Genomic DNA, 12,800 nt, shown 5'->3' on the forward strand with positions numbered 1-12,800 from the left:
GTCAGACCAAAGGCCTTGCATGCCCAGCATTCTGTTCTCACAACGACCAACCAGATATGCACCTATGGGAAGTCCACAGGTAGCGCATGAGTGCAATAGCCCTCTTCCACCCTGTGCTCTCCAGCAACTGGTATTCAGGGACACAATGCCTCTGTTCATGGGGGTAGCAGGCAGCCATCACAGCCAGCAATAACTGCTGAACCGTACTGAGCCAAAGAAAGCCAAGTAATACATCTGTTGACACTGAATCAATTAGCTTTAGGCCAACCACGGCTGAGAACTATTAGAATCATTTACTGTATTCTTATGGAACAGCAATTGACAGCAGCACAATGAAGCCTAAAGTCCCATTTTTAAGATGGGAAACACTGAGGCTCATAAAGCAGGCACAGAAGTGCAACCTATGTATGAACAAAATATCATTCCTGACGCTAGCTGTGTATGTCTACTACTCACAAGCTTCACTTTTCATGGTTACCATGGTTCAGCTGTTGGGAGTCAGAAGACCTCACCAGCCTATTGCAAATTATCCAAGAATCTGCCAGCAGATCTTGTTCTTCCTTCAGCCCAGGAAGATCAGCAATAGCAGGCATTGTGTCTGTCTATCATCCTTCTAATTGAGCAACCCTTGCTAAGCATCCAAAAATCACTGCAGTTCCCCAGAGCAGCCTTTCCCCAACCTGGTGCTCTCCAGATGCTGTGCACTACAACCCCTATCAGCTCTGGCTAGCATGGCCAATAGGGACATAGGAGGAAACTGCTAGGGGCCGAGGGGGGGTCTTCACCCCTCTAATAAAATATTTGAGGGCCCCCAAAAGTTGATGCATGCACTGCATCATGTGATCCATTATGTGGGGCGGAGCTTTCCCTGCCCCCCATATTTTATTCAAGTTGTCACCCCTGGTTAGGGATGGTGGAAGATGTAGGCAAAAAAAAATTCTGGAAGGCACCAAGTTGTGGGAGGCTATCCCAAAGGCCGTCTGAAAAGCCCTGGTATGCCATGCAGTAGAATTTAAATTGTTGAAATGCAATGGTATATTGTGGCCGCATAATGCAATGCCATTCAGTATACTCTACAGCATAACCTGCAATAACAGCTAGTATTTTTGACAGGCAACAGTTTGTGAGTTGTCATATTTGAAGCCTGCCAAAATCAACAGTCTAAATAGTGCCCCAAGTTTCAAGGTTTCACATTCAAAGAACAAATTCAAGGGGGCCTTCAGCATTTTTCTTTCAAAAGAAGCCTGGTGAATTCTGGAGAGAAAAAATGGTGGGTATTCATTTCTGCCCCACCAGGAGGTTCTTGGTTCATATTCTGCCTCTTTCATAAGCTCATTATACTCAGTAGGTGGCCCTAGGCAATCCGCTTTCTCTTTGCCTCAGTCACCCCATCTGCAGTATGGGAACAATAATACTTACCTCCTGCCTTATACAACTGTTGTAGGTGAAGTGCTCTGGACACTCAAAAGTACTATATGAGAAACATGGGCACTGAGCTAACAACAGTTAAGCACTTTTAAATGTTATTTATTTCAATTTAAATACGTGCTCTCTCGCCCATTTAATTCAGCAGTTGGTAGTTGCTGGATTGTATCCTACGTTGGTGCAGGCATCATAGCAATATCATTAATATCATTTTCTGTGCATTTTCAGCTGTTTTCCCCACTTCTTCATGTCCTGGGGTCTCCAGGTTACTCTCCTGCATGTCCTAATCCAGTCTTCCCCAACTGGGTGAGGTTGACCTCTTAATCCAATTGAGCTTTTTCACTCCCAGAGAAACCTCTTATCCTCAGGCCAACATGCCAAACTGGCCCACTCGTATGAGGAGTTGCCTGAGTCTTTTGCACAGATGTGCACCAGTTGCTGACGTACACACACACACACCTTGTGTGTCAATGTGGCACATTTTCATTTGTCTGTCAGTTTCTTTGTCCAGAGGTCAAGCAATCTCATACAGGTGAATACTTTTGGTGATGGGAACTTGGCAAGCTTTCAAAACACACAGAGCCCTTATTCAAACCATTGCCTTTAAATCTCTGATGTATGTAGATCCAGAGTGGCTGGAGCAACTCAGTCAGATGGGCGCCATATAAATAACAAAATTATGATTAAAATTATTACTTGGAAGCTCAGAGGCAGAGCACAAATTTTGCAAGCAGAAAAAGTCCCAGATCCAGGCATCCCTAACAGAAAGGGATCTCAGTTACCCAGGCTGAGAAGGTCCTCTGCTGAAGTCTCCAGAAGCCACTGCCAGGCCAAAGAGCCAACAATGCACAATGAGCACAATGTACCATGAGCTAACTCATCGGCTTTTAAGGCTCATGTACTGGTTGGCATCTTCCGTTTCTAGGTGTCCCATTCTTAGTACCAGAACATGGCCTGGAATGCCAGAAATACAAGTAGTGCCACTGGGCATGCGCAAAGTCACTAAGCCACTGCAATCAGCCCACAGACAGCAGAGAGTGTCGGGGTCAGATAGCCAAGGGGCACAGCACATTCTTTGCTCATAGAAGGTCCCAGGTTCTATGCCTCAACATCTACAGTCCAGGGGACCAAGCAATAAAATATCTCTTAAGTCTGAGATTCTGGAGATCCCAGCCAATCAGAGCCCACAGCACTGGGCTAGGTGGGTGAGCAGTCTAATCTGCCATATGGCAGCTTCCTAAATGTGATTCCTAGGCAGCTTAAAATCTCTGCACTGTACTGTGCTTTTGCTCTCTCTCCCAGGCTGCAACTGTTATGGTTTACATTTTTGATTATTTGGTTTCTTCCTTGTTTGTTATATTTGTACTTAACTAAAACAATAAGAAGGAAAGGGGAGGGGGGACTAGGCACCTGCTTTGATAGTAACCTGGCTTTTAACTGCCTCCTTATAGTTTAGGACACTCAGGTAAACAATAACCTTCAACCCAGCAGGCTGCCGGCCTGGACACTGAGGGGAACTTTGCTTCCGCCGACCCTCCCAGTTACATCCAGCAGAGGGTCACCAATGTTCGATTCCCAGCCCTCTGCCCAGGGGCCAAACGGCCCATCAGGGCAACCCTGAACAGGCCCAGCCATTCACCCTGATGCCAGGGGAACCCTGTGCAGCCTGTTTCTCAACCCCATCTAAGTACCTGCCCCTCCCCCTGCTTCACACACTTCCTCCCAAAGGCGATAAGGGGGTTCCGTGGGTTCCAGCTAAAGATGTGGGGGCAATAGCTGTGCAAGGGATGCAACTCTCCTCACATGGAGACTAAGGCTGGGGCAGCTGGTGTGGCCACAGGGAAAGCCAGTGAGTGATTTTGTCGAGGGGTGGGGAGGTGGGGAGAAGGAAGGAAGGAAGGCATTGTCAAAAAACCAAAAAACAAAAGCCTCCAGCTCCGAGGCATCATCATCCAAGAAAACATTGTGCCTTGGCTGCTGGGGGGGGGCTCTCTCGACTCATCCTCTTGCAACGCAACACATTCCTGCACTCGAAAAGGACTGACCCCCAACGACACCCTTTTCTTCTAGACCCCTTGTTTGGTGCGCAAACACATCCAGAGAGACAGAAAGAGAACTGACAGGTCTCCTCTGATAACAAATCTGCCCCGAAGCACCCAGTCCCTATCCCTTTCCACAAGGCAGTCACACACACAACCATCGCAGATCGGGACAAAAGAGAAAGGGACACGCATTGCATAAGAAAAGGCGACCCAGAAACGCTCACCTGGGACAAAAGACCCAGAGATGATGCAGAAGGGAAAGGCAACACCTCAACCCCCACGCCGTCCATTGCAGGATCCACCCAGAGAGATCTCTCATTTTTTTACCATTTAAAACCCTCCTCCTTCCCTAGTCCAAAAATAATGCCACATAGGACCATGGTACACCCGAACATCGATTCAAGCAACACATACACAGCCCCACATCTGTTAACACGAACACACACCTGGCAAAGGTAAAGGGAGAAAAAGGCATCGCTAGACAATAAACACACCCAGATGTCACTCCCAAGGAACGCAGCTTATCCTGCATGTACCCCCCCCCCAAAAAAACCCCAACTATTCTCCTGGTGCATATATAAAATCAGCCAGTGCTTACTAACCTCAGAGCAAATTCACCCAAAGCCAGCAGGCTCCATAGGGCAAACCCCGAAGACCCAGGAAAGGGGGGGGGGTGATGGTGGGCTATTACTGCCTTGTTAACAGCTAGGAGTACCGAGACTGCATGCTAGGAGGCTGGCTGTGGACGGAGTGGTGCAGACTGCCCCTCCAACATCAGCTCCCAGAGCAGACCCCCTCAAGCTCACAGCTGAACCCCAAATCTGGTGCACCCCCTTCCCAATCGAGGCAGGAGCAGCCCACCCGGTTCAATCAAGCTGGCGGGTGGGGAACAAAACAAAGCCCTAAATCGCGGGAAAGGCAGGCGGCCATTACCCCGAGAATCTCAAAAGAGCCAGGAACCCGAAATCTCCACAGCCCCCCGCCCTAATTCTGAAAAGGATAAATACACACACATCTAGAGCGGAGTTCTGAACGGGCAAAGGAGGCTCTCTCCGCCCCCCGCCCCCGCACCTCTAGCAAGCTCTCCATCGCCACAGCATCGAATCTGGAGCACTGTGTAAAAAGGCAGCAAACTAGAAGCCCCCCCCCCGCTCCCTCCCTCCTATTAAACCTGGCTCGGGTTCTCCGGCACCAAACCAGGCGACCCCCGCCCGCCCCACTACCTATTACAGCGGAGAAGCACAACCCCGGAGCCGCGAATTATGCCTTGACAACCCCCCCCCCCAAAGATCAAAATCCGGACCAAGTCATCCCTCACCTTCGCCCCCGCCCCGCCCGGACCCCCCCTCTCGTTTCACCAGCCTCCCCCCTCCGGTCCCCCGGCGCCCCTCACCTGCATCTTTCATGCTGGCCGCCCGTCTCCCTCGCCAAGAAATGGCATCGCCCGCTTCGCCCTCGAGCGCCGCCCGCCCGCCCGCCGCCCAGCGCACCAGCAGCGCTGGCTCTCCGGCCGTCCTCGCTCCGCGCCCGGCGCCTCGCCCTCTTCCCGGCACGACGGGGCCACCGCCCGGCCCCTCCCGCAGGCCCTCGTCGGGCTCGCGGCGCTCCTGGCGCGGCAACGGCGGCTCCTCGGGGCGCCTGGCGAAAGGCAGGTGCGACGGCGCGCGGCCCGGGAAGAGCGGCGGCACACGGGGCGCGGGCGCGGAGCAGCGGGCAGCCGACGGGAAGAGGCGCGCGTCGCCCCGTCGACGCGCTGCGCTGGGACGGTCGCCGCTTGGAAACGGGAGGGAGGGACGCGCGGGGAGGGGAGGGCGGAGGGAGGGAGGGAGGGGAGCCACCGATCAATGGGGCCGCCTCCTTCCTGACTGCAGGGAGGGGGCGAGTTATGCTAATCGCCGCCGGAACAATCCAGGTGCGCGAGGAAGGGGAGGGGGTCCCTGGATGCGTTGGGGGGGACACCTCAAAGGCAAAGCAGGAGGGAGCCAAGCGCGGAATCCATTCTCCGCTCGCTCGCTCGCCCGCTTTTTCCGCTGCCCTCCCTGTAATGATCTACTAAGCCCGGAGCAAGCGAGGCGGGAGGGGCAGGTTGATTCTGGGTGTGGAAATCTCTCTCTCCGTCTCTCACAGATGGGAAGCCCAGAGGTAACAGAAAGAGAGCGGGGGGAGGATCTTCTTCTTAGGCGGAGATCTGCCTAAGGAAACGGTGGAGAGAAATGGGAGCGAAGACGAGCCTGCTGGATCAGGCCGGCATCCTGCTCTCATAGGGGCCAATCAGATGCCCCCGTGGAAACCCACAAGCAGGACCCGAGCACAAGCGCCCTCTCCCCTCCTGAAGTTTCCAGCAACGGGCATTCACAAGCGTTGCTTCCTCTGACCACGGAGGCAGAGCAGAGCCATTGCGCTTGGTAGGCACGGAAATCCTTCTCCATGAATTGGTCCAGTCCTCTGTGAAAGCCATCCAGGTTGGTGGCCATCACTGCCTCTTGTGGAAGCGAGCTCCATAGTTCAACCGTGTGCTCTGTTAAGAAGTAAGCTTGTTAATTCTCTACACAGTCATCAGCTCTTCTCTGTTGTGAGGAGAGAGAGGAGGAGGGAGAGTCCCAGATTCCTCCCCCTCTGGCTGCACACCCTTGTTCTTCAGTGAGGTTGGAGGGGTCCAAGACCATCATGAGTGTTTATGTTGGGTTGTCTCCCCCCTTCCACAGAAAGCTGTGTGCAACCTTATTCAGAGTTTTGGCACCTCTGAAATTCTAGGTCTTCCCCTGCAGCAGCCCTTTGTAACCCCCCAAGCGGAGTACACACACACACATGCGTGCGCGCACACAAAACAGCACAGTTTGCAGGGCATTCAGAACACATCCCTGATTGGGCAGTGGGGAACTGAAATCAGCTAGACAAATGTTGGAGATCCTACTGGGACAGGCCTTGGTGTCTCCTGCAAAGTGGTCCTTAATGATCAAGGGTGATTTGGATGCAATTGCTCAATTATGAGAAACAGCAATTGGGATAATTGGGAAATGGGGGCAGGAATCAAGTTCTAACTCATGGCCAATGTTTTCCATCCATCTAATAAGAAATCCAAACTAAATATTTGCTTTCTAAATGGGATAAGGTGAAGTTCTTGGAATGGGCACATGGAGTTCAACTTTTGTTACGAGAACTGCAGCTGATCCCCAGGTCCAATGGAAGTGCCTGGATGAGCTGTTGTCAGCAGAGACATGGGAAATGTCTAATTTGGACAACAGCTGTCCCAATCTGGAACTCTCCAGGTGCTTTTGACTACAACTGCCATCACGCTCAATGTTGTGTAAATGTGCTGCCTGGGGTTGAGTCCAAAAACATCTAGAGGGCACCAGGTTGGGGAAGGATGTCATGCAGGATGGAGGCAAAAAATAGGAACATAGGAAGCTGCCTAATATCACCTTAAGGTATTTGTCCACCTAGAGATGTCTACTTTGACTGGCAGCTGTTCTCTGGGGTCTCCTGCAGAGAATGCATTTTTCATCACCTGCTACCTAACCCTACAATAGAAATGGCAGAGATTGAACCTGGGACCTTCTGCATGCCAAGCAGCTGCATTACCACTCAGCTATGGCCCTTCCTTCAAGCTGCTGGTTCACCCAGCCCAGGATCATCTGCTCTGAACGGCAGCAGCTCTTCAGTCTCTGACAGGCAAGGCCTTCCCATCGCCTGACCAGTTTAACTGGAAATGCCAAGGGTTACCTCTGGGGTGTTCTGCAAAGTGTGTCTCCCCACCACCACCCTCTTTCTCTCTCACAAGCAATAATTTAATGATCTGTTAATCCCGTATAGTTGGCATGAGGGGACAAGAAGCATTTTACTCCGCATTCATTGCAAAAAGGAACATGGCATTCTCAGCACCACTTTATGGCCATGTGCTGGCTGCTTAAAATATAAGGCATGGCTGTGGGCTCCTTGTCTGCTTGCCATGTAGATTTCTCTCTGCCACAGCCAACAAAGACCTCCCCCGCCCCCTGGTTGTCTGCAGAGCAGGTGGCTCTAGACAAATGAAGCTGTCTCCATGCAGTCTGGATCTGCAGCCGGTGTGGGGTTCATCTTAAGAGATGAAGCTGCCTTACCCTGAGGACCAAACTGGAGGAGGGATGTTGATTGTGTTGTTAGCCCTTGTGTGTGTGTTTAAATAAATAGCAAGCTTGGGATGTGGGCTGGCTAGATTGGAAGATACCCAGTCAAGATTGGAATCTCTGGCCACTAGCTGACATGGCTCTGCTCTGCCTCCCTGCTCAGAGGCAGCGATGCTTCTGAAGACCAGCTGCTGGAACCACAGGAGGGGAGGGGGCTCTTGTGCTTGAGTCCTGCTTGAGGGTTTCCCACTGGCGAATGGTTGGCCAGTGGGAGAACAGGAAGCTGGACGGGGTGGCCCATTGCCTGATCCAGCAGACTCTTCTTATGAACCCTGGTGTGGGGGCAAAGGGTCTGCAACCGTTTGCCCCTCCTGCAGTCCCAATCTGGCTCAGACACCCCCCAGGGCCTGCTATTGGAAATATATATTGCTCAGGTCTTGCTTGCAGGCTTCCTACAGGTTGTCCACTGTGAGAACACGCAGCACAATGAGAACAGGATGTTGGACTAGATGGGTCTTTCCTCTCCGAAGGTGGCCCAACTGAAAAAGAAGGATGTTGACTAATGTATCTCTCCCTTAGTTGCCCCTACTTTATCTTAACTGATTATTTCATTCAATAGAAGTGATTTGTCAAATGAAAGCTCTCTAATAGTTCAGAAGGAATATGCATTCTTTTCATTCTGTGACATTAAAGTACTGAAACCAAAAGGATTTTGAGGATAGACAGGTCCTCAGTTTGCTGTCGTATTACTTCATTTTTGCTCTCCTTGATTAGGACTGGCCCCTGAAGTTTTAGTTCAGGGGTGACAAAATTGTGGTCCTCCAGGTGTTCTTAGACACCAGTGCCAGCAGGAGGATCACAGATCTGGAGGATCACAAATCCCCCTGCCCTCCTTTACCTGATCCATGGTCTGAGTAAACGAAACAAAGCTTCCATCCCTGTTCAAAAGCTGAGTTCAGAGAGTCTTCTTTCTAGTTCTTGTTACTGGATCCCATAGTGGGAGGAGAGTCAGCATGGCACCTTCAGGTGATGGAAGGTCACATCCTCCCTGACTGCTGGCCCTGCTGGATGTGGGAATCCTACCTCATCAGGACAGCACCATGCTGATTTAGCATCATCACTATCAATACTGTGACTTATGGATGTGAATTGTAGTGACCCGTGTTATTGTTAATAATAATAATAATAATAATAATAATAATAATAATAATAATAATAATAATAATAGTTTTATATATACCCTGCCCATCTGGCTGAGTTTCCCCAGCCACTCGGAGGCTTACAGCATATCTAAAAACATAATCAAAAACATCAAACATTAAAAACCTCCCAGTACAGGGCTGCCTTCAGCTGTCTCTGAAAAGTAGTGTTGTTCTTTATCTCCTTGACATCTGAAGGGAGGGCGTTCCACAGGGAGGGTGCCACTGCTGGGAAGGCCCCCTGCCTGGTTCTCTGTAAGTTCACTTCTTGCAGTGAGGGAACTGCCAGAAGATCCTCACAGGAGGACCTCAGGGTCCGGGCTGAACAATGGAGGTGGAGATGCTCCTTCAGGTATATTGGGCCGGGACAGTTTAGGGCTTTAAAGCACCAACACTTTGAATTGTGATTGGAAACACACTGGGAGCCAATGAAGATCCTTTAGGACCTGTGTTATATGGTCCTGCGGCCACTCCCAGGCTATTGATCCCTGGCATGCAACCAGTCCGATAAGCAGTAATGAGTCTCTGTCAGCTTCACGTACGTTTATTTACAAAGGACAAAACATCCACAGCAAAACTTCTTGCCCTCTCTCGGCAAAGGAGTTGCTCAGTCTGACTCAGAATCCCTCCCCCAACAGGAAGGATGCCAGAACTGTGCCTTTCTCCTCCTCCCCTTCTGCAAGTCTCTGAGCCTCTCCAATCTCCTGGCATGGGGACTGAAAAGCTGGCCTTCCCCCTTCCCCCTCTCAGTGGACACTGTCTCTCACTTACCTGCTGGCAGGCCACCTTCGCTGTGGCTGCCTTCCAGCCCTCCTTCACCCTGAGAGCTAACAGTGACTTGCTTGGGAAGGAGGGACAGACAGCTGTCTAAACTCAGACAGACAGCTCTCAGCTGGAGAGACGGCTCCTTGCTCAATGTCTGAGGCTGACCCTTTTGCTGCTCCCTGGGGGGCCACGTTCCTGACACCCAGTCACCAGTCTAGCTGCTGCATTCTGGATTAGTTGCAGTTTCCGTGTCACCTTCAAAGGTACGTAGAGCGCATTGCAGGAGTGCAAGCGGGAGATAACCAGAGCATGCACCACTCTGGAGAGACAGTCCGTGGGCAGGGAGGGTCTCAGCCTATGTACCAGGTGGAGCGACAAGGGAGAACTATCCCAGTGCCTTGGGGGTGGGGAACCAGAATGTTGAAGTGCCTTCCAGGCTAATGTCCCCTATCTTGGAATTCATTTGTGTGCGCGCGTGCATGTTGTGAAGGGGAAGCAGGGAGTTTCAGCTCCTCTTTCTCCATGCACCTTGTTGACATCTGGCTTCCCATCCATCAGCACTGCCTGCTGGCTTCCAACAGAGGGCACCAGCGTGGCATGCACAGAGCCCTTGGTGTCTGGGCTGACACCACAGGAGAATCATCCAGGGATGAGAAAGCGGGAATGAGCCTTCCTTGAAGACTCCCAATAGCGTTGTTTCACCTTGGAGCTGCCTGCCCACCTGCCCCGTCCTGAGGACAGGTTGGAGGAGAAGAGCATTGGCAGCATCCTGCAGAAACAGTCATGTTGGGTAGATGTCCCTGAGAAGCAGGAAAGGTGGAAGGCAAGGGGTGTGTGGCTCTTGCTCAATGGACAGGAGAGATTGAAATGGGTGCCCATGGCTAAGTCTCCGCCTCACCTTTTTCTTGTCCTATGTGCAGAGCCTTCACACATAAACATGAGCCAGATTTTGGAGATCCATCTCTCACATCAGGCCCAGCACATAAGAAGCATGCTGCTGGATCCAGCCAAGAGTCTGTCCTGTTCCTCACAGTGGCCAACTGGACACTTCCAGGAAGACCACAACCAGGACATGATTGCACCAGCCCCCCCCCCCGTTGGCTCCCAGCAGCTGCAGTTCAGAGGTAGACTGCCTCTAAATCTGGAGGTTCCATATAGCTGTATCATGAATAATAACTTTGCACAGATCCATTCTCCTGACCAGTTTGCCTTCTTTTATAACTCCCCTGCAGTTTGCCTTAATCTCAGTGGGTGCGCTGGTTGACTCCGAAGAGGAGTCTTCTACCACGTCTGGAAGTTTCGAAAGCTTTACTAATGAAATTGCTAGTGTCCCAACCTAGCACTGCAGTTACAAAGAGGTCATCCACACAGCTCCCCTTTCTCCTCCCATTCTCCCTCAGCACTGGACTACCCCCTCTCAACAGCAGCTCCATGGTACTCCTTAAACTGGGAGGGGACACATCCCCATTTCCCTAGCTGAGCCAGTGGCGCCTATCTTGAGAGCCACGGACTCCCTGATTTCCCTGCTAGTCTCTCCGTGAACCCCTTTTATGAACACACAGCCGGCGCTCATGCACTCCCAGTCTTTTGTCTTGCTTTTCGCAATGCAATCTGTGAAGTGGCTTTCCATTAATTTATTGATCTCTCAAAGATCAAGTCTCTAACCTTTGTGATTCCAAATATGTGTTTGGCAGCTTACAAGGCAGTCAGGGGCAGGGTCTGTGGTTCTTCTCCTCCTCCTGGACTCTTAACTACCATCAGGCCCAGCCAGGATGACCAATGGTTAGGGACATAGGAGCCAACTCCTAGGGGCTGAGGTTCCTTCGACCCCACCCCCCAGTTGATGGACATTGCAATTCAAATGGTGTGTGTGTGCCATATCATGTGATCAATTATGCAGGGCGGGACTTACCTGGGCCCTCCCCTAATATTTTATTTATATCTGGGCACCACAGTTTAAGAAGGAGATGGACAAGCTGAAAGGCGTGCAGAGGAGGGTAATAAAGGAAACTGAGTCTTGTGAGGAACGGTTGAAGAAGATGGGTATGTCTAGCCTGTAGCAGAAGACTGGGAGGAGATCTGAGAGCCATCTTCAAATATCTCAAGGGCTGTCACATGGTAGAGGGAACAAGCTTGTTTTCTCCCACTCTGGAGGGCAGGACTCAAACCCATGGCTTCAAGTTACAAGGAAGGAGATTCTGACTCCACATCAGGAATAACTTTCTGATGGAAAGAGCTGTTTGACAGTGGAATGGACTTCCTTGGATGTTGGCATTTTCTCTTTCACTGGAGGTTTTTAAGCAGAAGTTTGATTGCCATCTATCATGGATCTTTAGCTGAAATTTATGCATTGCAAGGCGCTGGACCAAATGACCCTTGGGTTCCCTTCCAACTTCACAATTCTATAATTCTACCATTATTATTTGTTAAATTTATTAGATGCTATTTTGCCGCAGGGAACTCAAAGAGACTTTACAAAAAAATGTGGTGGTGGTGGGGGGGGAACCACCAAGACGGCCTCATACACTCATTAAAACCAACATTGTACAATTCAGCAGGAGGCAAGAATGAGATGGGCTGCCCGTGATTGGCTCTCTGGAGGTCACCCTTGCTGTCTTCTGCCCCAGCTGCCCCAGTGCACCCCCTTTGGACTCGCACTTACCATTCATGACAGTGAAACCCCCATAGGGCTCTGGTTCCTAGGGGGTTTCGTAGCTGAGGAGGGATTAGAACCCAGATCTCACAAGCCCTAGTCTGATCCTCCAACTGCTCCAGGATGCCTTGCGCATATAGCATGGGCTTAGGAAAGTAATCACAAAGCAATAAGAGCTTTGTGGGCTTGCCCCCCCAACTCCTCTCCTCAGCTATTCTGCAGGTGTGAGTCATCTTTGTGTGCAAAAGTGTGAGGTGCCCACATGTGCATTCGTCCCCAGCCCCAAGTGGCAAACAGCCCCTTTTGGGCTGGCCAATGTGGAGTGCGGCCCTAAGGCCAAGGTTAGTCAGCCCTGCTCTAAAGCCACAGACTTGGATCCTAAAGGCTCTTCTGCTCAGATTGAGTCTTGCTTCCCTCCCTCCTCTCTGCAGTGCATGCAGTTCCCAGAAACTGGATCCTTGGGGCTGCCTGCAAAGCAAACTGTTTAGGGTGTTGTTGGGGGGAGAAAACCCCCTATGCATGCAAATGCACCCTCTGCCCATGCAAGAGTGCTTTAGGGCCTGATATTTCAAGTGCATTGTTTTGAGATGCTTACAGAACGGACAGCATC

At 51.1% G+C, this 12,800-nt stretch overlaps 2 protein-coding genes across 7 annotated transcripts in view; one reads left to right on the forward strand and one right to left on the reverse strand.

Annotated features, from left to right (window-relative positions):
• HMG20A (high mobility group 20A) overlaps nt 1-12,800 on the forward strand; it is a 725,026-nt gene that overhangs the window by 417,091 nt on the left and 295,135 nt on the right. The window lies entirely within an intron of this gene.
• LINGO1 (leucine rich repeat and Ig domain containing 1) overlaps nt 1-12,800 on the reverse strand; it is a 659,586-nt gene that overhangs the window by 66,480 nt on the left and 580,306 nt on the right. Inside the window, exon 1 of one of the 5 annotated variants that reach the window (XM_083460728.1) lies at nt 4,861-4,996. The exons of 1 other annotated variant lie outside the window; for it this stretch is intronic. In XM_083460728.1, coding sequence (XP_083316854.1) covers nt 4,861-4,866 — 6 coding nt within the window. In that variant the 5' untranslated portion in view covers nt 4,867-4,996. Of the gene's footprint in view, nt 1-3,691; nt 3,750-4,069; nt 4,380-4,400; nt 4,473-4,860; nt 4,997-12,800 lie in introns of those variants that run through there. 3 more of the 5 variants (XM_083460731.1, XM_083460730.1, XM_083460732.1) reach the window with 3 other exon arrangements.

Source organism: Podarcis liolepis, assembly GCF_965112155.1.
Source record: "Podarcis liolepis genome assembly, chromosome: 9".
Taxonomy (NCBI): domain Eukaryota; kingdom Metazoa; phylum Chordata; class Lepidosauria; order Squamata; family Lacertidae; genus Podarcis; species Podarcis liolepis.